Source organism: Bos taurus, chromosome 19, assembly GCF_002263795.3.
Source record: "Bos taurus isolate L1 Dominette 01449 registration number 42190680 breed Hereford chromosome 19, ARS-UCD2.0, whole genome shotgun sequence".
NCBI classification, from domain to species: Eukaryota; Metazoa; Chordata; class Mammalia; order Artiodactyla; family Bovidae; genus Bos; species Bos taurus.
This window is the reverse complement of record NC_037346.1, coordinates 46,116,869-46,141,986: the sequence shown is the minus strand read 5'-3', so window position 1 is coordinate 46,141,986 and position 25,118 is coordinate 46,116,869. Positions and strand designations below refer to the sequence as shown.

General features: G+C 39.2%; 1 protein-coding gene across 5 annotated transcripts in view; it reads left to right on the top strand.

Moving 5' to 3' along the window:
- The window catches only part of KANSL1 (KAT8 regulatory NSL complex subunit 1), a 171,184-nt gene that overhangs the window by 37,908 nt on the left and 108,158 nt on the right, over positions 1 to 25,118 (top strand). For all 5 annotated transcript variants that reach the window (XM_059878568.1, XM_010816429.4, XM_010816426.4 and 2 more), the window contains one exon: positions 6,110 to 7,481. In XM_059878568.1, coding sequence (XP_059734551.1) covers positions 6,193 to 7,481 — 1,289 coding nt within the window. In that variant the 5' untranslated portion in view covers positions 6,110 to 6,192. The remainder of the gene's footprint in view (positions 1 to 6,109; positions 7,482 to 25,118) is intronic.

Below are 25,118 nucleotides of genomic sequence, written 5' to 3'. Positions count from 1 at the left end.
TGGAGTTCGTTTGTGACTTGCACTATTTGAAGCAGCCAGATATGTATGATTTTTGGAAATCTATGTTTAGAAATGTATATGTATGTATATACATCTGTAGATACAGAATCTATCTCTAGAGAGTGGCTCTCAATTGGGGGGTGTGATTTTGCCCCCTTGGGGACATTTGGCATGTCTGAAGGCATTTTTGGTTGTCATAATTTCTAGGAGGGAGCAGCGGGCCTCTAGGCCAGGGATGCTGCTAAACCACCTGCAGGGGCCCAGGAGAGACCCCCTTTCCACAGCAGAAACTTACTCGGCACAAGGCGGTAGTGCTGCGGTGGAGAAGCTCTGTCCTGGGGTGTACTTTGGCTTCCAGAGTGTCACTTGTGTTAGGAGGAAGTTTGTTCTTGAATCTATATTGCCATTTATAATAATCATACGTACAGGAAGGGGCCTTAGAGGTCATGTATTTGAACTGTATTCTAACTTAAATCCCTCAGAACAGTGTTCTGCACAATATTAATATAATGAAAAAAGATGTTTATTTGTTAGAGGTGCGAATACTTGAGCAGTATTCAGTATAACGAGGAGAACGCAATGGCACCCCACTCCAGTACTCTTGCCTGGAAAATCCCATGGATGGAGGAGCCTGGTGGGCTGCAGTCCATGGGGTCGCTGGGAGTCGGACACGACTGAGCGACTTCCCGTTCACTTTTCACTTTCACGCATTGGAGAAGGAAATGGCAACCCACTCCAGTGTTCTTGCCTGGAGAATCCCAGGGACGGGGGAGCCTGGTGGGCTGCCGTCTATTGGGTTGCATAGAGTCGGACACGACTGAAGCGACTTAGCAGCAGCAGCAGCAGCAGCATAATGAAGTGCATTGTGAATCTCATCAGCGAAGTTTTTCCTAACTGTGTTTGCTTACTGAACCCATTTGACATCTTCCAGTCCCCAAAATGCTTCCTTGGGACTGGGATGGACACTGTTAATTTTAATTAGGTAGTTCAAATTTTCATAGCCTTTTAAAGGACCTTGATAAGATAGCCCTTCTTGTGTCTGTTAAGCCTACTGCTGAATCATAGTTTATGTCAGTGGCTGCAGGTGCATTAGGTCCATCTTTTTTTTTTTTTTTGGTCAGATTGTGGTTTATTAGATGAACTAAAAGTTGGAATATTTTAGGTTTCTTTATTCTGAGTGTACAATGTAACTTTACTATCTGTCCCCACCAGTGAATGGAAATTAAAATCACAGCCAGAAACCTACCACTTAGCTTGTAATGAGGATTAATAAGTTACTTATAGCTTTTAATGCTTTGTACTCTTTGGAGAAGGGTGATTTATCAAAAGGTGTTCTGCTGTTTTTGTAACACTCAAGTTTGACAGTTTCTCTCTGCTCTAAATTGTTAAGTCACTACAACGTTTTTGGGATTTAAGTGGGATGGGAATTGTTTCCATCAACATTTTGCTCATTTAATTTTGCTCATAAATTTGCTCATAAAATTTAAGAACATTTTTGTAATATTTTGCCTTATTCACATTTTTTTGACTCTTTAAAAATTTACATTATTTTTGCCTTCTTCCCTTGTATTATACAAGCAATTTGTGTTTATGGTGGAGACATTACATAAGCCAGAAAATAAAAAACAAAAGAATCTTACCACCTCCTTTTTAAAACTGAAATGAGGTCACAGTATACATTTTATTTTTTAACACCTTTTTTCTACTTAACAGTTTTTCGTTTTAGTAATATTTGCTTTTTTCCCATAGGTTATAGTAATAGTGCAAATAATGGGCTCTTGTGCCAGGCAGCACTAAGTTAAGTAATTGAAAGTATTTTATGTAATCATTTCTGCAGCCTTCTGAGGTCAGTTCTGTTATTTGCAGATGAAGTTGAGAGAGCAAAATAGTTAAATGATTTAAATATGGGTGGTGCCAGATGTGAACCTGTACCTGCTCTCTTACCTATGCATGGTGGGTTTGGGGAGTGATACTGCATCTCGGCACAGCATTTCAAGTCAATGAGGGGAAGCGGGTGTAGAGTCCAGTATATTTTTTTTTTTGCAGTTTTGATATAGAAAGATAAAGATTTCGGAGTTAGGAATGGAATTTCTTCTGAAGATGTCACTTTTCCCCTTCCCTGTTTATTGAGACACATTGTTTAGTAACTGCTCTTTTCATTGTACTCCATGGGGATTTTGAGACCAAGGAGGGAGTGTGAGCAAAATACATTTGCCTTTGAGGCGTATATGATTAATGTCAAGTTCTCAGATGTGCTTTCAGAGGGTCAGAGAAATATTGAAAGAGGTGGGATTTGAGTCAGCATATTTTTCTTTTAGTTGCAGATTTTAAAGAAATAATTCTGAAATAACTTTGGAATGTTGATTGCTTAAGCACCTTCTGTGGTGTGATGTTAATTACAACCCACTTTTTATGTGTGCTGGGTGAGCATGGGTTTTCCATAGGTTTTGTGGAAGCTGTGTAACATCTGTGTCCTTGCTTGGGTCCCAGAGGGAGGCTGCTTCCTGCCATTGCTGAGACAGACTGTAGTGCTTTGGGGCAGTAGGCTCCATCTACTCCTCTCACTCGTCATATTAACCATCTGACAGTGATAATGTGCCTCCTTGCACGGCTAGTGCTAAGTCGCTTCAGTCATGTCCGACTCTTTGCACCCCTATGGACTGTAGCCTGCCGGCTCCTGTGTCCATGGGATTCTCCAGGCAGTAGTATTGGAGTGGGTGGCCATTTGCATGGCTAGTACCAACTGTATATTGTTATCAGTTTGAACGAGGATATTGAGTTGATTGGAAGATCAGATAGTGGTTTTTGTTTATGGTAGAAAATGCTTTTCCCATTATTAAATTGACTCAAGGTATTTTGAATAAAGAGCTTATTACATTGGTTCATCTGCCAATTGAACCAATGTAATAATACAGCTGTTTTTTAAATTACATTAGAAATTACTTTTAAATTTAAAATCAAAAATAGGAAAAGTGGACATAGAACAGTTAGTTACACAGAATGCTGTATGCCAGCAAGTCCATAAGGATGAAACTCTAATCCTCAGAAGGTCTAGTTTAATGAATATAGGCTGTTTGTTAAAGGCATTACAAGCTTAGAGTAAGAAAATTTTGGCAATTACATAGAGCGGTAGACATGTTTGACGTGTAAGTGTATTGGTAGCTCAGACAGTGAAGAATCTGCCTGCAGTACAGGAGACTGAGGTTCGATCCCTGGGTTAGGAAGATCCCCTAGAGAAGGGAATAGCAATCCACTCCAGTATTCTTGCCTGGAGAATCCCATGGACAGAGGAGCCTGGTGGGCTACAGTCCATGAGTCTCAAAGAGTTGGACATGACTGAACAACTAACACTGTTCTCAGTCATTTACTTAAGGTAAAGAGTCTTAGTGTAGTACTACATGGCTCACTATCCTGTGTTGATTTTTATCTAAAGATAAAAATGTTTGACCAAACTGAAAGTTGCCCTCATTTTTTTGAGAGAGGAGGAGGTTGCTTTTAGTTCAGTGATGCACAAACTTTTTGATTTCAAGGCCCCTTTTCACTTTTAAAAAATGTCGAAAACCACAAAGAACTTTGGTGGGTTATTATCAATAGTTGATTAGAAACTTCAAGAAATTTAAAGAATAATTATTTACTGGGACTTCCTGGCGATCAGGTGATTAGGACTCTGCTTTCACTGCCTAGGGCACGGGTTCAGTCCCTGGTTGGGGAACTATGATCCTACAAGCTGGGCAGTACGGCCACACAGTAAAGGGAAAAAAAATTAGTAATTCATTTAAAAATCATCAACCTATTACATATTATGGACAATACTTTTTATCAGAACAACAAAAATTAAGTGGTAATGGCATTATTTTACATTTTTGCAAGTCTTTCTAATGTTTGGCTTAATAGAAAACAGCTGGGTTCTCATATCTCCTTCTGCATTCATTCTGTTGTGATAATGTTGTTTTGGAAGTATGTACAGAAAATCTGACCTCATACAAATGTGTAGTTTGGAAAAGAGACAAGTATTTAGTAGCCTTTTAAAGTGTGCGTATCCTTTGACACTGCCCACACTTGACGAGTAGTAGTTCATAAAGGTTAGCTGCACTGTGGAATTTAAAGCCGTATCAGTGAGCTTTTCATACTCTGTCAGATTAATCCATTTGGTCTGTCTTAACACTTACTTTTACCCATGCACGAGTTTCTAAGGAGCATTGGTCATTTGATCACTAACAGAGTTATGCAGCTCTTCCAAAGGTTGACACATTTCATTATGTGGTATCCAGTTCTCGTTCACTAATAATCAGCAGTAGTCTGTTTAATCAGAAATGACTAAGTATTGGGGAAATGTTCCAAGTTTATGGTGGTGGATACACATTTTCAAAATACTTATTTTTGCATAATAACTCAGATTTTATCATTAGCAACAAACCTCATATTGGGTTTCCTTGGAGTGACAGGTTCACTTTGTTCATTTGCAAGAAAATGTCTGCTCACTATTCAAGTCTGTATAATCGTAGTTTGTCAGTTGTTCTGCCAAGTAAAAATAGTGTTACATGGAAGAAGCTTCTAGTTCAACTTGTAACTCAGTTTTCTTAAAGCAGTAGAAGTGCTCTATGTGTACTTTCCCTTCCATTGCACAGAATATTTAGATACATGTATACACATGCACTGAAGACTTGAGTGGAGATTTAATAAAGTTCCTAATTTCTGTATTTCATCAAGGATATCAAAGTTCATTGTAATAACCCTTTAAAAAAAGTTTTATTTTTTTAACTAAATGAGTAAAGAATACAGTGACCAGAGGCTCTTAGTACATTTAGGTACCTCTGCTTTGATTTTTGCTAAGGTACCAGCAGTTTTGCTCAGACTTGTCTTGGCATCCTTATCGCAAACGTCAACACTGTGGAAAAAGGCAAATAATGTTTAATATTATTATGAAAAGTTTGATCTTGTGGACCTCTGAAATGGTCTGTGAGCTCTCAAGAAGTTTGTAGGCCACACTATAGTACCTGCTGGCTTAGTTCTTTACATAGATTTCCTTTTACTCTCAGACCAGACAAATAAAAGGGATGAAGAAGAGGCACACTGCTGAGGTTTTTAGCTGGGGTTACTCGGTGAAAGCAATTTTCTGAGATGATAAAACTGGGTGAGAAGTAAAAAGAAATCCAGTTTTGAGCTTCAGGGGGCTTGAGGTACATAGAGGTGAGGATGTTGATTAGTGCAGCTGAAGGTGTTTTTCTGAGTGACCAGAGGACTTACACATTGCTATCAAGATTGTTGCCAAGGAAGTGAGTTGAGAGAGAAGAGGGCAGAAGGGACCTTGCTGTCAAGGACGTCGGGAAAGAAGAATTTCCAGAAGAGTGGGGTGGTCAGCACTACCTCATGCTTCAGAGAAGTCAGATAGAATGGGGACTGAGACTTGAGCATGGGATTTGATAATGAGATTGCTTGTGACCTTTGCCAGAGCCGTAGGAGTAGAAGGCAGATTACAGAAGAGTGAGAAGGGCAGAGGCAGCTATTTATAACTATTCTTTCAAGAAGTTGTGAAGAAAAGAGACACATTGATTGGGCAATTAATTTGAGAGGTGGGCCATACTGAGAACAGTGGGAAAAAAAGAAAATTGATGAAATAAGCTGGCATTACAGGTGTGATACAGTAAAACTTTTAGTTTGATCTATCTTACAGAGAAGTGGGAAGATGACAAACATTGGATCCTTTGGCCAGAAATGTACAGACATTTGGCATACAGACTTTGGGTAGGGAATGAGGAGTTCTTACTAATTCTTTTCTGTTTGATTCCTGGTGTTTAGTTTGATACATTTGCTTTAAATTCACTAATTTCAAGAAGTTTTAAAGCTGTTTTTCTTTTAAATGCAGATGATTTGATTTTAACAGTCTGTGACTACTTTCAATGTATGGTAACAAATGACCAAAAGGAAGGATGGAATTCTTTTCTTTTGTAGAGTTGTGGCCCCGCCCCAACACCCTCCCCTTTTGGTTTGAGTGTTCTCTTGAAGACAGAGTTTGGTTAACAGCCTCCATGATGTTTGTATTAAAAACATGTGTGTTGTTTTCTAATGTGTTTGTATTTCTAACTTTCTTTTCTTCTTTCTCTTCTAGTCTGTTCTCTGGGGAGGCGGTAAGGGGCTGTGGAGCTGGCCTCGGCACCGGGAGAGGCTGGACTTCCTGTCTCTCTGTGCTGAATGGCTGCGATGGCGCCCGCTCTCACTGACGCAGCAGCTGAAACACACCATATCCGGTTCAAACTGGCTCCCCCATCCTCCACTTTGTCCCCTGGCAGTGCCGAGAATAACGGCAACGCCAACATCCTTATTGCTGCCAACGGAACCAAAAGAAAAGCCATTGCTGCAGAGGATCCCAGTCTAGACTTCCGAAATAATCCTACCAAGGAAGATTTGGGAAAGCTGCAACCACTGGTGGCATCTTATCTCTGCTCCGATGTAACATCTGTTCCCTCAAAGGAATCACTGAAGTTGCACGGTGTCTTCAGCAAGCAGACAGTACTCAAATCTCACCCTCTCTTATCTCAGTCCTATGAACTCCGAGCTGAGCTGTTGGGAAGACAGCCAGTTTTGGAGTTTTCCTTAGAAAATCTTAGAACCATGAATACAAGTGGTCAGACAGCTCTGCCACAAGCACCTGTAAATGGATTGGCGAAGAAATTGACTAAAAGTTCAACACATTCTGATCATGACAATTCCAGTCCCCTTAATGGGGGAAAACGGGCTCTCACTTCATCTTCTCTTCAGGGGGGTGAAGTGGTGGCATCTGAGTCTGGGGACTTGAAAGGGGGTATGACCAATTGCACTCTTCCACATAGAAGCCTTGATGTAGAACATACAACTGTATTTAGCAATAATAGCACTGCAAACAAATCTTCTGTAAATTCCATGGAACAGCCGGCACTTCAAGGAAGCAATAGGTTATCACCTGACACAGACTCCAGTTCTAACGTGGGGGGTGTCAAGTTAGAGGGTAAAAAGCCTCCCCTGTCTTCCATCCTTTTCAGTGCTTTAGATTCTGACACCAGGATAACAGCTTTACTGCGGCGGCAGGCTGACATTGAGAGCCGGGCCCGCAGGTTACAGAAGCGCTTACAGGTTGTGCAAGCCAAGCAGGTGGAGAGGCACATACAGCATCAGCTGGGTGGATTTTTAGAGAAAACTTTAAGCAAGCTGCCAAACTTGGAATCCTTGAGGCCCCGGAGCCAGTTGATGCTGACTCGAAAGGCCGAAGCTGCATTGAGAAAAGCTGCCAGTGAGACCGCTGCTTCAGAGGGACTTAGCAACTTCCTGAAAAGTGACTCAATTTCAGAAGAATTGGAGAGATTTACAGCCAGTGGCATAGCTAACTTGAGGTGCAGTGAACGAGCATTTGATTCCGACATCACAGACAGTAGTTCAGGAGGAGAGTCTGATATCGAAGAGGAAGAACTGGCCAGAGCTGACCCTGAGCAGCGCCACGTACCCCTGTGAGTAGAACCACGCATAATGTCGTTTTCATTATGGAGAAAGACTTGGTGAATTCCCATCATGGGAAGACAGGGCTTCTTGGTATGATGGGTGCCTACAAACTGTTTTGTCTTTTTCCTAATTTTAGGTGGGGGTGGGGGGGAACATATATACCTGCTAGTGAAGAAATGGAAGGTATTTTTGGTTTTGTGTTGCTGTAGGGTAAAAGCTGCTAATTTCCCATGGAAATCTTATTAAGAGAAAACTAGAAGACTTCTAGTTTGTAAAACTACCCATTCTTTCATAGTGAACAATTAGATTTCTTTTGAAACCATATGTAGGATGTTTTGTAAGTTTCTGAGGCTTGGCTTCAGATTGTTTCTAGTAAGTGGGGCAAAAGTTTAGTTGACCTAGTTAAGTTCTCTGGAATTTATGGTTGCTTTTAATTGAGCTTTTAGCAGAGAATGTACCTGGTTTTCAGTTTTGACATTTGAGATTTCCTTATAAAAAAAATAAGGACTTATAATCAGGAAGTGCTTCAGAGTATTTTGTAGGTTGTCTCCAAGCATGATATTCTGTCACAACCTGATTCTCTTCGTAAAAGAAACCTTTATAGGTTTGGGTTTTATTTTCTTTCAGCTAAGTTAAATGTATTGACATATTTGGGATAAATTCTTACTGGATTTTCAAAATGTGTTGGGTTGAGGAAAATTCTCCATAAGCTCTTTGTGGCACTTTACATGGACCTGGTAGAGACATACATGGTTTATCTCCTGGTCCTACATTTAGTTCTAAGATAAGAAAGTACAGTATATCTCCTTAAACATAGATCTGCATTTATCTAGACTTCATGAGAGAGGGAAACAAGAGTAGTTGGAAAAGAGGGGAGAAGAGTTAACTAATAGATCCTCTTTGGGTGGGAATGTTGTGAAGTTTGGATTGCTAGAGAAGACTGGAGTAGGTGGCTATGTTGGAATAGTTGACTGTCCCTTGTCTGTAATAAAAAGGTGACTTACTGGAGACTATTGAGACAGCTATGCTTCTAAGCATAAGTAGATTTCCTTTTTTTTTCCTCCAGTTTGTTATAAACATGGATAATACTGTATCTGAGTATGAAATTTGGGTTTATGTTTCTGTTTTGAGTGAAAAAAATCTGGATAATCGTGCTGGATTTTTTCCCTTTAGACCAGTGCCATTATCACTTGTAAGCTTAGTGTGCTCAAGAGTCCACTTCTATATTCAGGTCTAAAGCAAATACATTTCAGAGCATTGCTGTAACATAGTTCCCTTTCCTTAAATGGATTAGTAGCTTCAGTCAGCTTGCCAATATTTGTGGCATTACTCCCACTGACTTTGCTACATAAACTGCAGTTTTAAGAAACCTTGTCAACAGTTGAATATTCTGTTTGAGTGATTTTGTGTAAAGATAGTGTAGTTGAAGCCTTTAAAGTTTCCTGCACTTATCTTGTGTATTTGAAGAAAAACATCTAGAATCTATAAGAATGTTTTCGAGAGACATTGTATTGGCAACATTTCTTAGTTTTGGTAATGTTGTGGGTAACATTCCAACCCAGTGAAACCAGAATGCCTATGAGAGAACTTTTTTTACATCATGTAGTAGTCTGTTGACTTCAAAAGACCTCTTAGTCCACCTGCTTAGGTTTGGGCCTTCTTCTCACAGTGGTTTGTTGATTGGAAGGATGTAAATTAAAAAGACAGCAAAGGGATTATTTTAGGAAACCTCTTGGGATCAGTTTAATAATGCTTTTAAAAGTTGAATTTCCATGCTTCAGATCGTATTAAAGTAAGGACGATTTGGGCGCTAAAAGTACTGTCAAGTAAATATGCTTTTTGCAAATTATGATATATATGAATTTAAATTAAAGCCACCAATAAAGTGCAAATACTTTTAACTTATTGTTTTAAGCAAGGTCACCAGATTGACTCCCAAGGTTGGTATTTAGCCAGGCTCTTTGTTGACCACCTGAGTATTTAAAAGGTTTTCAACCACTGGCCAGTGAAAGTGGAGACAGCGCTGTGATTAAAAAAGAGAAAGAAGTTCTTTGGATGCAGAGAAACCTTTTCTTTGTGATTTAAAGTCCCTCCCAAATCTCATAACTGCATTTATAATTCTTGAGTCCTAGAATAAGAAGTTAGTTAAAAAATAAAAATAAAAAAAGAAGTTAGTTAAGTCTTCAGGGGCTTGACCCAGCTGGTGAATTTCAACTTTTTACCTCTTTGAACAGCCTGTCTAGTATTTCACTCCCTTGTTGAAGTACTGTCAGAGATAAAGTCACTAGATTTAGTCTGGTGGCCATAATGAAAATATTTAGTAGAGAAGATTTGAATTGTTTTTAAGTGATGTTGCTTAAATTACAAGTGGATGATGATTCTCTGAAAATTACAAGCTTTCACCAAGAATTCATTTGTGTTTTTCCTAACTTTTTAATAAAAGAGAAAAAATCTGTAATTCATTGTAAGTCCTAGGCACATGCTGTCCAGCAGCAGAATGATTGGTTTTATATATTGTCAAGAATTACATGTTTATCACTGTTTTGTTCTGTTTTGTTTTTACAATTAGTGAATTCTAATATAGCTGGATGACACAGCAGAAGAGAAAGTATTTTCTTTTTCCTTGATTTAATTTTTTATGGTTAACTGATTTTATGTTTAGTTTAAAATTGTTACACCTTTTTGTTTTAAGCTTTTTAGAAGATCATCTGAAAATGTTTTATGTATATATCTTCCTGTCTTGGTACATGTACCTACTTCTTTGGAAATTCTGCACTACGTTGGGTTTGACCTATATTATTGTTTAGTAACATCACTGTGGAATGAGCAGGAATTGAAACATCATCTTAAATTCTTTTTATTGAAGTATAAATTCTTTGATTTATAATGTGTTAATTTCTAGTATACACCAAAATGATTCCATTGTACGTACATATTCCATTATACATAACGTTATACGTTATACATATGGGTTTTTTTTTTTCATATATTTTCCATTATGGATGATTATAGGATATTGAATCTAGTTCCTTGTGCTATACAACAGTAGGACTTTTTTTTTTTTTTATCTATTTTATATGTAGTATTTGTATCTGCTAATTGCAGACTCGTAATTTATCCCTCTCCCTTTGGAATCATAAGTTTGTTTTCTACACAGTTGAGTTGTTTCGTAAATAAATTTCATATTTTAAGATCCCACAAATAAATGATATATGGTATTTGTCTTTCTCATCTGACTTCACTTAATATGAATAATCTCTAGGTCTGTCCACATTGCTGCAAATGGCATTATTTCATTCTTTTTAAAAGCATCATCATCTTGAATGAGGGACTAGAAAGGAAGCTGTATGTTTCAATAAATACCTCAGTGTTTGGTTCTTAATTGTGGAAGTAGGAATAAAAGCGTTTAGTTGCCTCATGTGTTTATCATAGAACTGCTGAGTATGCGCTTGTGCTCCCACACTCTTCTGCACTTTGGTTTTTCTTTGTATTTCTCCTTTTCATATCTAAGTTTCGTACTGCTATTTTGTTCTGAATTCCTGGACCCATACTCAATTTTGCTCAATTTAGTTTTCATTTTCTTACCCTTGTACTTACAAACTTTTGTAGTAAGTACTTGTGAAGAAAAAAATTTTTTCCAGATATTAAATGTGTTTTTAGATCAACAGCTTGTGGGTTCTTACTGTTGTACCTTTTTTTTTTAAGCCTCATTCTTGGCTTCATTTTGTTCTCCCTGTTCTTGTTTTATTTTCATGGGTTTTTTGTTTGTTTGTTTAATTTATTCTAAACTTTATTTCATTTGTGTGATAGCTTCCTGAAGTCTGTTCTGATCAGAGTTGCGTAAAAGTAAACTAGATGTTCAGTTCAGTGAACTAAGTTATTTGAATTTTGGATTGTCTTGATTGTAGTGACTTTGCTCTATTTCTGAGGAATTTCATCCTTTTGGAGTTTATGAAGACTTCACGGTATCATATAAATTACTAGCATGTTCATAGGTTTTGCTTTTTAAGTACTATGGAATGCTTTGTGTTGTAGTTCCTGCTTGAATTTGTTAAGTATGCACAAATGATGTTGCCAAGGATGGCAGTCAACTTGATTTGTCCTTATTTTCATGTTCCTTCTCCTCTCACAGAGTGATGGGAGTGAGAGATCTATGAGCTGGAAGCCTAACATCTAACCCTTCTTTACCTTAGACTAGCTTTGTTACCACTTTCCTAATAAAAATGAGAAAATTGATCTCCAAGGCTTAAACTGCTCTGAATTGTGACAACTCTATCTTTAACATCAATGGAGCTTTTCTCATCATCATCTTTTGCTTTTGGGGAATCCGAGGCAAAGTTCCTTGTGAGTCACTGGAATACCTTGAAACAAAGTGGCTTTCTTGACTTTGACTTAGAGTTTTGATTCTTTTACCTTATGTCCCCCCAGCCCTTACCACCCCATAATCCATTAAAATGGTTATTGTATATCTTACTGGGTGTGATACATATGTGGAAATAAGTCTATTATGTTCTTAGAGAAGTTACTTTGGAGCCAAGTGAACTTTGACTTGCCAAACACCTTGTTCTAATCTAATCACTGATTGAATGCCCCAGGTTTTTCTGCTAGCATGCATATGACATCCAGTGGCTGAAATAGGAACTTGTGTGTTTTCTCCTCCTTCTCCCCCTGCCCCCTTTTTTTCTGAGAAGTTACGTAGGTAGTGAGAATTATTCTTAGTGCTTCTTGTGTGATTCTGAAGGCAGGAAGTTAGGCAGCAAGAATTTGGGGTCTACTTATTTGCTGCAGATCTAGATGCTCCAGATATTTCCTGTTGCCTTCGGATTGGTGTTTTCATTCTGTAAAATTGAGTGATGTACATTTGACCCTTGAACAACACTGGGGTTAGTGATGCCCAGCCTCTTCCTCTGTATCTGGATTCAGCCAACCACAGATCATAGTAACTGTTGAAAAAAATCTGCATCTAAGTGAATGTGCACAGTTTAAACCTGTGTTGTTTAAGGATCAACTATTTTCTTTTAAAGTGGTCATATGTAGGTACTTATGAACAAACATGTAAGACATCAGATGTCGTAGGTAAATAAACTGAATTTCTGTGCACAAAAAGTATATAATTTTGATGTGTATTGGAGACATGGGAGATAAAGATGAATACTTAGAACAGTGCCTGGCATGTACTGCTGCTGCTGCTAAGTCACTTCAGTCGTGTCCGACTCTGCGACCCCATAGACGGCAGCCCACCAGGCTCCCCTGTCCCTGGGATTCTCCAGGCAAGAACACTGGAGTGGGTTGCCATGTCCTTCTCCAGTGCGAGAAAGTGAAGTCCCTCAGTCGTGTCCGACTCTTCTCGACCCCATGGACTGCAGCCTACCAGGCTCCTCCGTCCATGGGATTTTCCAGGCAAGAGTACTGGAGTGGTTTGCCATTGCCTTCTCCGGCCTGGCATGTACTAATACGTAGTAAATGTTGGATGATAGAAATGAAATAGGAAGGGATCACAACTGGTTGATGGAACTGGAAAGAAAGGATAGTAGAAATGAGCCTTGAAGGTTGGCTAGGATTTTGATAGAAGGTTGTCTTTTGGTTATGGCCTAATGAGGTAGGTCAGTACAGGAGGAAGGCATGGCATAATCAGAGGACAGAGGCTGAATGGCTTTTTGGTGGCTAGAGTGGAGACATTTTAGAGATCTAGTAATACAGATAGAGTGTAATAATTGTAGTGTAAAAAGGAAAAGAGAAGATTCCAGAGGATGGTGCAGAAATGGATTTAATGGGATTAATAGCAGGCTGTATGGGTAAAACAGGGAGGGATCATCATAGATAATTGAAGTTTCAAGCTTCGGTGACTATGAGAACACGACTTGTAGAATAACCTTTATAGCTCATGAAGATCCAAGTTCTTTACTAGGGTCTTAAAAATGAAGGTTTCTGTATTCCTTATAAGTTCCAGCAACTGTTAAAAATTAGGAAATGGCCTTCTAAGCAGTCCTGTATAAATAGAGGAGGAGGGACTGAGCTATGCAGAGAGGCCTTGAAGCTTTACCTTGGAGACTTTGGGAATTGATTAATTTGTTTATTAGAGGTACTGAAGGCCTACTCTGTCCTGAGGTCCTAGGGATTATATAGGTGAGTAAGAGAAACACAATCGCTGCCCTGTCCTCGTGGGTAAACTGGCTAGAAAGAGTGATTAATTAAATATTTAAGCAAGTGATCATATAGTTAATGGTATATTTATAGTGGTTGTGGGTGCCATAGAAGCAAAGTTTGGAGTGCTGAGATGGTGCATATTAGGAACATCTAATTAAGATGGGTGGGGATGTCCTAGCATGTATCTTGAAGTCAAGTTGCATGTAACTTGAGACCTGAATGATGAGAAGGAATTGGTGGTGAACAAGAGAGGAGATGTGTATCAGAGAAAACAGACTGTGCTAAAGCTTTGGGAATAGGGGGTGCTTGATACTTTTGAAAACAGTGCAAAGTGTGAGGAGAGTAATGAGAAATGAGACCAGAGAGGTTGCTAGAGGCTTGGTCATACGGATAGGCTTGTAGGTGATCTCTGGTTTAAAATTCTCTTGTGACACCGTTGACAGTTTATCATTGGATATATATATATATATTTTTTTTTAAGATTCTTTCTTACTGTTTGTAAGAGGAGAGTGGATGTGGACTTTGGGAAATAGTTAGACCGTTGTGGTAAGCTCGGTGAGACAATGGGGACTCAGCCTTTGGAGGGAAGAATGAGAGCACTGCGTAATTTGGAGGTAGGGTGACTAGGACTTGTGATTGACTGGATGCAATGAATGGATGTTGAGAGAGCGCGAAAGTAATTATGGGTGATTCCTAGATTTTTGACAGGTGTAACTGGATTGGATGGAACTGTTGGAATGGAGAAGGAACAGATGGGAGATGTTACTAAATGGCAGTACACCTTTACTAATTTTTCTTTAAACATATTTGGCTCTTGGGCATTCCCAGAGGTTTCAGTGTCATTTGCAGAGCACCTTGTTAAATTCCATCAGTTAGGTAAAATTGTTTTACTAGAGGAGAAAAAGCTTGGAGTCACGTTATATTTCAAATGAATAGTACTTTAATTAGTTTCTCTATCCTCTCCCTGAGCAAAGACCAACATGGATTAAGTTACAGTCAGCCCTCTGGATCTGCAGGTTCCACATTGGTGGGTTCAACCAACTGAAGACATTTGTGGGGGAAAATTCCAGAAATTTAAAAAAGCAGAATTTTAATTTGCAGTTCTCTGGCAACTTTTTATATAGCATTAACATTGTGTTAGGTATTTTAAGTAATCTAGAGGTGATTTAACGGAGAAGGCGATAGCACCCCGCTCCAGTACTCTTGCCTGGAAAATCCCATGGATGGAGGAGCCTGGTAGGCTGCAGTCCATGGGGTCGCTAAGAGTCCAACACGACTGAGCGACTTCACTTTCACTTTTCCCTTTCATGCATTGGAGAAGGAAATGGCAACCCACTCCAGTGTTCTTGCCTGGAGAATCCCAGGGACGGGGGAGCCTGGTGGGCTGCCATCTATGGGGTGGCACAGAGTCTGACACGACTGAAGCGACTTAGCAGCAGCAGCAGCAGCAGCAGCAGCGATGATTTAAAGTGTACAGAACGATGTACATAGGTTATAAACAAATACTACCCCATTTTATATCTGCAGACTTGAGCATCTGAAGATTTTGGTAAGGGGTGGAGAGAAGAGTCTGGAACGAGTTGTCCTGGCATACCGAGGGACTTCAATATTTTCCAGGCTAGGCAGAAATCCATGCCTAAGGTCATCTCCTTTTATGACTCCAGTTCATTGTCTTTTTCCTGTTTTCAATTTTGTATCTAGAAAAATTACGCTGTTTGAACCAAGGGATTCAGTATATAACAAATACAAAGAGTAAATCTTAATAATTTTGATTCTCATTAAGGCTTTGTGGTACCTTTAACCTATTTGATTTAATTTTAATTTTTATTTTTTGGCCTCTCTGTGTGGCCTGCTGGATTTTAACTCCTCGACCAGGGATTGAACCTGTACCTCCTGTAATGAGAGCATGTAGAGTCTTAACCACTGGACTTTCAAGGAAGTCCCTGTAGGAGTAATTTTTTAAAAATATATTTTCAGTCATGCCTTGAGACATGTGGGATACTAGTTCCCTGACCAGGGATTGAACCCGCACTCCCTGCATTGGAAGCTCAGAGTCTTAACCACTGGACCACCAGGGTAGTCTGCCCAACGGTTTGATTTTATATTTGTATTTTACATTTGTGTTTGTATTTGGTACTAATCTGAAACCCAGACCCCAGGAAGATTTTGACTGAAGTGATTCAGTTGAGCTGGGAAACTTTTTAAACCAACTTTGCCTAATCAGACAGCATAGTTTGAGACATACTGATAGGGAAAAAAATAATAACCTACACTTGTGGAATGCTTTGAGGTAGGTAATGTTAGAAGTTCTTTACATGCATTAATGTATTTAGTTCTCTGTGATATTATCTTAGTTTTACAGACTCATACTGAAGAATGAAAAGTTTAAGTAACTTGCTTAATGTCACATAGCTGATAAGAAATCAGGATACAGTTGTCCTTCAGTGTCCCCAGGGGGTTGATTCCAGGAGCCCTGCAGATACCAAAATCCCAAGGGTGCTCAGGTCCCTTATATAAAATGACCTAGTACAGTCAGCCCTTCGTACCTGCAGATTCAACCAACCTTAGGTGGTAAACCCACAGTTAAAGAGGGCCGACTGTATTAATCTAGGCTGTTTACCCACAGCCTGGGCATGAACAAAATGTCCTTTGGATTTCATTGATGAAAAGAGATTTCAGTTCAGTTGCTCAGTTGTGTCCGACTCTTGTCCGACTCTTTGCTACCCCGTGAATCGCAGCACACCAGGTCTCCCTGTCCATCACCAACTCCCGGACTTTACCCAAACTCATATCCATTGAGTCAGTGGTGCAATCCAGCCCTCTCGTCCTCTGTCATCCCCTTCTCCTCCTGCCCCTAATCCCTCCCAGCATCAGGGTCTTTTCCAATGAGTCAACTCTTTGCATGAGGTGGCCGAAGTATTGGAGTTTCATCTGTGTCCCATGGACACAGGAGCCTGGCGGGCTGCATTTCATGGGACCGCATAGTTGGATGTGACTGAGCACACAGGCAGGCACACAGCTTCTAGAGTGCTTGAAATGTTTTTTAAGCAGCAAAACAATCAGTAGTAATCTGTAATAATATTTAAAATTACATTTTTAAAAACTATAAACTGGTACATCTAGCTCTGGAATAAACTGTTATGGTGGTTTTAAAATACAGTTGCAAATTCTTTGACACTCCTCCCATTAAAAGATGGGGTTCTGTCTCTTCCCTCTGAACCTGAGAGGGTTTGTGACCACTTCAGGCAATAGAATATGATGGAAGTGATGCTAGGTGACTTCCCAGGACAGTTTTAAATGAACAGGAAGCTTCCACCCTTGTTTGTGAAACAAAGATACACCATGTAAGAGGTCTGACCCCCCTGAGGCTGTCACACTAAAGAGACCAAAGCCACCGAGGCATCCCTAACAGGATGCCACACATGTGAGTGAAGGAACCATCTTGGAAATGATTCTCTAGTCCCAGGTATTTTGGCCCCCAGCCTTGTGTCTTGTCAAACTGAAGCCCCACACATCACGTATCAGAAACAGGCCATTCCAACTGTATTCTGAATTCTGATCCAGAGAATCTACAAGAATAAGATAAACACTGTTTCATGCCATTTGGTCTGAGGTGGCTTGTTAGGTAGCAATAACAGAAACAGTCATTATCCAATAAAGTTGAACATCTGCATACTTTCAGTTCAGTTCAGTCGCTCAGTCATGTCCGACTCTGTGACCCCACGAATCACAGCACACCAGGCCTCCCTGTCCATCACCAACTCCCGGAGTTCACTCAAATTCATGTCCATCAAGTCGGTGATGCCATCCAGCCATCTCATCCTCTGTCGTCCCCTTCTCCTCCTGCCTCCGATCCCTCCCAGCATCAGGGTCTTTTCCAATGAGTCAACTCTTCACATGAGGTGGCCAAAGTACTGGAGTTTCAGCTTTAGCATCATTCCTTCCAAATAACACCCAGGACTGATCTCCTTTAGGATGGACTGGTTGGATCTCCTTGCAGTGCAAGGGACTCTCAAGAGTCTTCTCCAACACCACAGTTCAAAAACATCAATTCTTCAATGCTCAGCTTTCTTCACAATCCAACTCTCACATCCATACATGACCACAGGAAAAACCATAGCCTTGACTAGCCGGACCTTTGTTGGCAAAGTAATGTCTCTGCTTTTGAATATGCTAAGTTGGACATAACTTTCCTTCCAAGGAGTAAGCGTCTTTTAATTTCATGGCTGCAGTCACCATCTGTAGTGATTTTGGAGCCCAAAAAAATAAAGTCTGACATTGTTTCCACTGTTTCCCCATCTATTTCCCATGAAGTGATGGGACCGGATGCCATGATCTTCATTTTCTGAATGTTGAGCTTGCAGCCAACTTTTTCACTCTCCTCTTTCACTTTCATCAAGAGGCTTTTTAGTTCCTCTTCACTTTCTGCCATAAAGGTGGTGTCCTCTGCATATCTGAGGTTATTGATATTTCTCCCGGCAATCTTGATTCCAGCTTGTGCTTCTTCCAGCCCAGCGTTTCTCATGATGTACTCTGAGTATAAGTTAAATAAGCAGGGTGACAATATGCAGCCTTGACGTACTCCTTTTCCTATTTGGAACCAGTCTGTTGTTGCATGTCCAGTTCTAACTGTTGCTTCCTGACCTGCATACAGGTTTCTCAAGAGGCAGGTCAGGTGGTCTGGTATTCCCATCTCTTGCAGAATTTTCCACAGTTTATTGTGATCCACACAGTCAAAGGCTTTGGCATAGTCAATAAAACAGAAATAGATGTTTTTCTGGAACTCTCTTGCTTTTTCGATCATCCAGGGGATGTTGGCGATTTGATCTCTTGTTCCTCTGCCTTTTTAAAAACCAGCTTGAACATCTGGAAGTTCACGGTTCATGTATTGTTGAAGCCTGGCTTGCAGAATTTTGAGCATTAGAGATTTACCAAACATCATATAAGATATGGCAATTTACATTCAAGAAATTTAAGTGATATTAAGTAATTTGATGATGTATTTTGAGGAAAGGCATTCCAAATATATCTCTTAACCTACAATCCTGTTACTCATTTCTTTTGTGGAATAGGAGTTGGATGGTTTGGGTGGGGCATCACCTAGAAGTGGCTGGAATGTTGTTGTTTTGTTTTGTTTTGTTTTTTAAAGGAAGGAATCCCCTGGTTGTCCATTGGTTAGGACTAGGTACTTTCACTGCAGTGGTCTGTGTTCAGTCCGTGGTTGGGGAAGTAAGATCCCACAAGCCGCGTGGTGTGTCTAGAAAAAGAAAAGGAAGGAAACGAGAATTAATATGTATTGATCCCACCTTCTATCTGCTAGGTGGTTTGCATTTGGTAAATAATAATAACACGATGATGAATGTGACACCCTCATTTTAAGTTGAGACCCAAGACTAAAGATGAGCTCATAGAGATGATAAAAGCTAGTTCTTCCTTACTGCTCCCTTACTGTTGAATTTTTCTCCTGGAACTGATTTGGCTGGAGCAGAAAGATGATTCTGTTTGAAGAAACGGAGCAACCTGACGGGACGTAGCTCTTCAGATGCCTCTCTGACAGCATATTACACTGATGGCCATGGCATGGCCCATGGGGGATGATGGGGAGGTTAGATAGTTTCCCTCTACTCTAATAAATAACCTAGGGAAGTGCCTATTTCACAACCTTTCCCCATCAAAGGGTAAAGTAAACATTTTTGATATTTTATAGGGATGATTTATATTTTCACTAATGTGGAAAAATCCTCTTATTTTTCCCCAGTTGCTGGAAAAATAAATCTTTTAAGATATGAAGGTATTTTATGTTCTTTTTCCCTTAGTCTTCCCTGTGCTTAACAAAAACTGATAGATGAATTGTAAGCATGTATGTAGTGTTTATGAAAGTATTTTCCTCAAGAAATCTCTGGTAAATCTGGCTACTATAAGAACTTAAAAGGTACGAAGTAGCAATGGAAGAATATCCTGATTGGTTTTCAGCCCACTTATACAAAATTTGTCATTTCTGTGTCTAAGGTTTATCATTAACATTTGATTCCTTATTTGATTATCACCAGACAACCTGGAGGGTGAACTAGGAGTTAGTAATTTTATTAGCATTTGTGGGATTAGTACTAAAGAGGAAATAACACAGAGAGAATTTTGGACTATTATGAGAATTGTTAGTTTTAGTTTTGTCTTTTAATCTTCTTGGCTTAAGTTCCTCACATGTAAAATCTCCATTATACCTTTTTGAGAAATGTTCCTTTTTGTTTTGTAAGGAGACCCAGGCAGGGATGGGAAAGGCCCTTATCACTGTTAGCCAGACTGTCCTGCTTTCTGAGGTTACGTTGACCGTCCAGGCAACTCTCTGTGTAGCCTACGTTTCCTTAGGGAGTCCCCAGACTGGGTCCCGTCAGAGAGTTCATAGTGGAGCTGCAGTAGTCTGCACACTTGTTTCTGTCACGAGGCAACCTGTTACCAGTGTGTGCACCTATGTGTAGCTGTTTCATTATTGGTTTTGTGTGTATGTTCCACTTGTGGCAGTGAAGAAATCTGAAAGTAAGTTTACAAAGTGTAGACTCTGAGGATGGGGTGTGTAGTGAGAATGAAGACAAAGGGCCTTTAACAGGAAGGCGTCCTTTTCACTTAATAAAGCTGTTTTTGGAGTGTACACTTTGAAGATAAATATGCCTAATGAAAAACATCGATTTCTTGTCCCCTAAAATAAACAAAACAATAAAAAGTTCTCTTGTCCCTGTTTCTTTCTCAGAAACAATTGTTTAAAAACTATTACAGATTGTAAAATTTGTTTGTATAAAAGAGATAGACTTGTTGCCTTTTCACATGGCCACATATCACAGGCAGAATTTCGATTACTGTTCTTTAGATGCATAAAATTTAAAATAGTTGAATCCTTCATTGATTAATTTAGTTGCTTTTCATAGAGTTTTACTTAGAATGAAAAGATCAGGGATATTTTTCTGCAGATCTTGAGAGCTTTCAGCTGAGTTGCTGTAACCCGTTTCTCTAGATTTCCAACTGGGTGAAAATGTTTTTCTTTTTAAATTGGCACTTCCCCAGCGCATTTTTCCAGCAAGTATTCTTTGAGCACACCCTATGTCTGGTGAATTTTGTAAGATCTTTATTCACAAGGCTGAAGACAGGCCAATCTTCTCTTTGTAAAAGTGAAAACAGAATGAGGCTTGCTTCAGACTCAGTTTGCTTCAAGTGGAAAGGCTAACTTTGTCTTTGCAGCAAGTTTGGTGTGCTGATTGTTCTCTCAAATGAAAATTCTCTTGATTTGCTCTTACTGTTAATAAGTAGGTCTCAGACCCAAGAGTTGAGAACTGTGCATTCAAGATGGTGACATATAAATAGAGGCATTAATGTCTGCAGCAGTGTTAGATTGTTTATAATTCCATGGTTTTCCCTAAATAGTGTGATGACCTTCCCAGATGAGATAAATTTACTTAGTTTCATCCATGAACAGTAAGATTGGCTGACAAACTTAATGGAACGATAAAAAATAGTACTGCCCTTGGATGTTTCATAGTAGGCCAGCCTTCAAGGAGCTACAGTTTATAGTCCTTTAAGAGAGTCCTTCAGTAGTGATCAGAAGAGTTAACCAGAGTTGATCATCTGAGTAGAAACAAGTTATGTCAGTCATCTCAACAACAGAAGTGTCCTGAGTGTCCCTGTGGCAGTTCCAGAAAAGGAGAACCAGAATTCTCTGAGCCAAGGATAATTAAATATAAAAAATCTCAAGTTAACTTTTAGTTATTTGGAGAATGGCCTTTCAGTATTGTGTATCATCAAGATAAACCTTACCCCCAAAGGGCAAGGAAATACTTCTTTGATAGAAGAATAAGTACTGAAGTAGACTTAGGAACTTGATTTCTGTCTTCAAGAAATAATTTACGTGACCGACTGCCCCCACCCTCCCATGTTCAAGTAGAAGAGGAAGTGTTAGAATGACACAGTGTTTGCTCAGGACTAGATACATGGAACTGGCACTAAATGCTAAAATGTAGGAGGAAGGAGGGAGATCGCTCTGGGCTTATAATAAGTAAGGTGGTCAGAAGACCTGAGAAGAAATGAAATTTTAGTTTGGATCAAGAATGGGCACTTAGGTTTCCAAGAGGAAATAGGATGTTTCAGGTTCAAGGATGAGGAGCCTCAGATGGAGGAAGTTGTGTTGGGTAACAAGGAAGAGAGCTGTCTGCCAGAGATAAAAGGTTCAAGAAGCAGAAAATGAGGTTGGAAGAGAAAGTTGGGGTCGCATAGCTTTTGAATACCAAACTAGTACATTTTGATTTTATCCTAAAAACAGTGGAGAATCACTAATGTAGAATGAAAGGCATGATTAAAGTGCTCTCATAAAGGTGTCTGAGAGTGGATGTGGAGGTGTAGTATAGGGCAAGACTTAAAAGCCAGTGGCCTAGCTGTAAGTCTTCTGAACCAGGGTTATGAACATAGAAGGAAAAGATAGGTCCAGATGCAAGATTAATGAAACAGAGACTTTGGAGAGGAGCACAGATTTCTTATTTACAAATAAGATACCTAGAGAAAAAGAGATCAAGTGACTGTGCTAAAGATTATTAGGATAAGAGTCAGGGTTCTGCTAGAGTTCTTACTCCAAATCTAACATACTTCACTGATTACACACTTTAGGAAACTTGATGAAGTGACTGGATTTTGACCCTTGAAAATTGGCTGAATATTGATGTAACTCACAGAGGCAAGAAGAGATTGTCAGTGTTTCAGGAAGGAAAGAAATGAAATTATTCGAAGTGAAAGGTCTTTTGTTGGAGAAGAGTTTCCCTAAGAGGAGCATCTGTGTTTAGCTTTTATGTTTATCTCTTAAAGTTTTTTTTATTAAAATTTTAAAAATCAAGGCAGGTGGCGCAGTGGTAAAGAATATGCCTGCCAATGCAGGAGACACAGAGACACAGCTTTGCTCCCTGGTCAGGAAGATCCCCTGGAGGAAGAAATGGCAACCCACTCTAATATTCTTGCCTGGAAAATTCCATGGACAGAGGAGCCTGGTGGGCTACAGTCCATGCGTGCACTGATACACATTATACAGTTTCAGGTGTAGAACATGATTCAATTTGTAGGTGTTGTGAAATGATCACCACAGTAAGTCTGGTTAACATCTATCTCCATAGTTACACAGTTTTGTTTCTTGTAATGAGAACTTTTAAGATTTACTATCTTAGCAATTTTCAAATGTGTAATACAGTATTAATAACTATAGTTGCCAGTGCTGTACATTACACCCCCATAACTTATTTTATAACTAGAAACTTGTACCTTTTGATTCCTTTTATCCAGTTTACTTAAACCCCCACCACCTGCCTCTGGCAACCACCAATCTGTTGTCTATGCAGCTCTTTTTTGTGTATGGTTTAAAGTAAGACTTTAACCCCTTTACCACCACCACTCCCAGCCCCACCATGAATAACCAGTTGTCCCTAACCAGTGTATTGAGTAAACCATTCTTGTAGAATTTCTGCTGTGATTGTAAACTAAATTCATATAAATGTCTGTTAGCGTGTTTTCTCTATCCAGTGTCAGTACCTGCATTAGTATCACACTGAATTACCAAAGGTTTACGTGACACAGTGTTATTCTGCATACTATCTATAATATACATTATTTGCCATAGGTTTAAATATATGATGGAATAACCACACAAATTGCATGTATTTGTGAGGGCACTATCCATGTTTATTATCTTCTTCCATGTGAATTTTACATCACTTTATCAACTTCCTTTAAATCATGTTGCCAGGTGGATTGTGACTGTACGTTAATTTGGAGATATGACATCTTGGCAACATTAAGTCTCCTAAAGTGATATTTTTCTCTATGAAGTACTTCATGTCTAGAGTTAAAATTTATACTTTGCTTTCTATAGGTCTTGCATGTTTTCAGTTGTGTTTATTTCTATGTACTTTGAGATGCTGTTAGGCATGAGCTTATTTCTTGTTGGTTAGGTGGGCAAACTCCTTATATATGTTGATTTTCTTTCTTTGTCTGGCTACCTTACAGAATTACTCCTTTTAGCAATTCTTTCAATTCTTTGTATTTGATTTTACTAGGTGGGTTGGAGAAGGCAATGGCACCCCACTCCAGTACTCTTGCCTGGAAAATCCCATGGACAGAGGAGCCTGGTAGGCTACAGTCCATGGGGTCGCTAAGAGTCCGACACGACTGAGCGACTTCACTTTCACTTTTCACTTTCATGCATTTTAGAAGGAAATGGCAACCCACTCCAGTGTTCTTGCCTGAAGAATCCCAGGGATGGCGGAGCCTGGTGGGCTGCCGTCTATGGGGTTGCAAGAGTCGGACACGACTGAAGCGACGTCGTAGTAGTAGTAGTAGTAGTAGTAGTAGTAGTAGTAGTTGTTGTAGGTGGGTAGTCACTTAGAAGCTCGATGATGACATTTTTGTTTTCTCTTTTTCAGTTGTTCTGTGTTTCTTTTTCTTGTCCTGTTGCATAAACTACACCCCTCCAGTACATGGTTCGGTAGTACCAGAGGTATGGGGACTTTTTTGTCTGGGTCCCGACTTTATTATTAGAGAATTTATGTTTTGTCATTGAGTGTATGTGATTTGTGCTATGGGTTTGTGATAATTCTCTTTTGTTAGGTTAGTTCTTTTAATTTCTAATGCAGTATGGATTTTTGTTACAACTATTAAATACTACCAATGCCTATCTTTAGTATCTGTGGCAGTAGTTTATATATATAAATATATATTTTTCTTTTAGAGCTTTTAAATGATTTCCTTATGTTGACTGACCCTTGAATTCATTTAGCAAATGTTTATTGTGTGCCTAGTATTTGCCAGGGGCTCTTCAAAGCCCTGAGATAGAGCAGTGAACAAAAAAAAAACACAAAAATATATGCTGTCTCTTGAGTATATATTCCAGTTGGGAACGTTCTGAGGCCAAATATTATCAGTTATTGACTATCTGGATGACCTGAATTATTATTTTAGCATATGTCAAATGGGATTCATTAAGTATTATGATTTGTTTGTTTGAAGAGGGGGCTTGCTTTCCCTCCACATTTGTAACTTGGAATGACATATAGTTTACTTTTTGACACTGTCACATCCTTTGACAAGGATGATCTGTTCACTCACTAATGTTTTTTGATAGAATTTGACTGTTAAATATCTTGAATTAGTTGGCTGTTATACTTATGGATAGGTCTTTGCTTATATTTTAAATTTCTTCTGTGGTTGTTCGTTTAAGGAAGCTTTTTAATCTCTTTCAAGACCAAATTTTAGCTGTATATTTTCCCTGAAAATCACTCATTTTGCCTAAATTTTCAATTTGTTGGTATGAAATTCTGCCTAGTAATGTCTTAAAATCTTGCCGTAGATTATTATTTGTATTGCTTTAACTCAGATCTATTTTTTTCTTCTTTTTGCATCCAGTTTTCTGGTTTATTAGTAAGCTCTTCTATTTCCTTTTGTTTTTATATTCACTTCTTTCTTTGGATTCTAAAAAA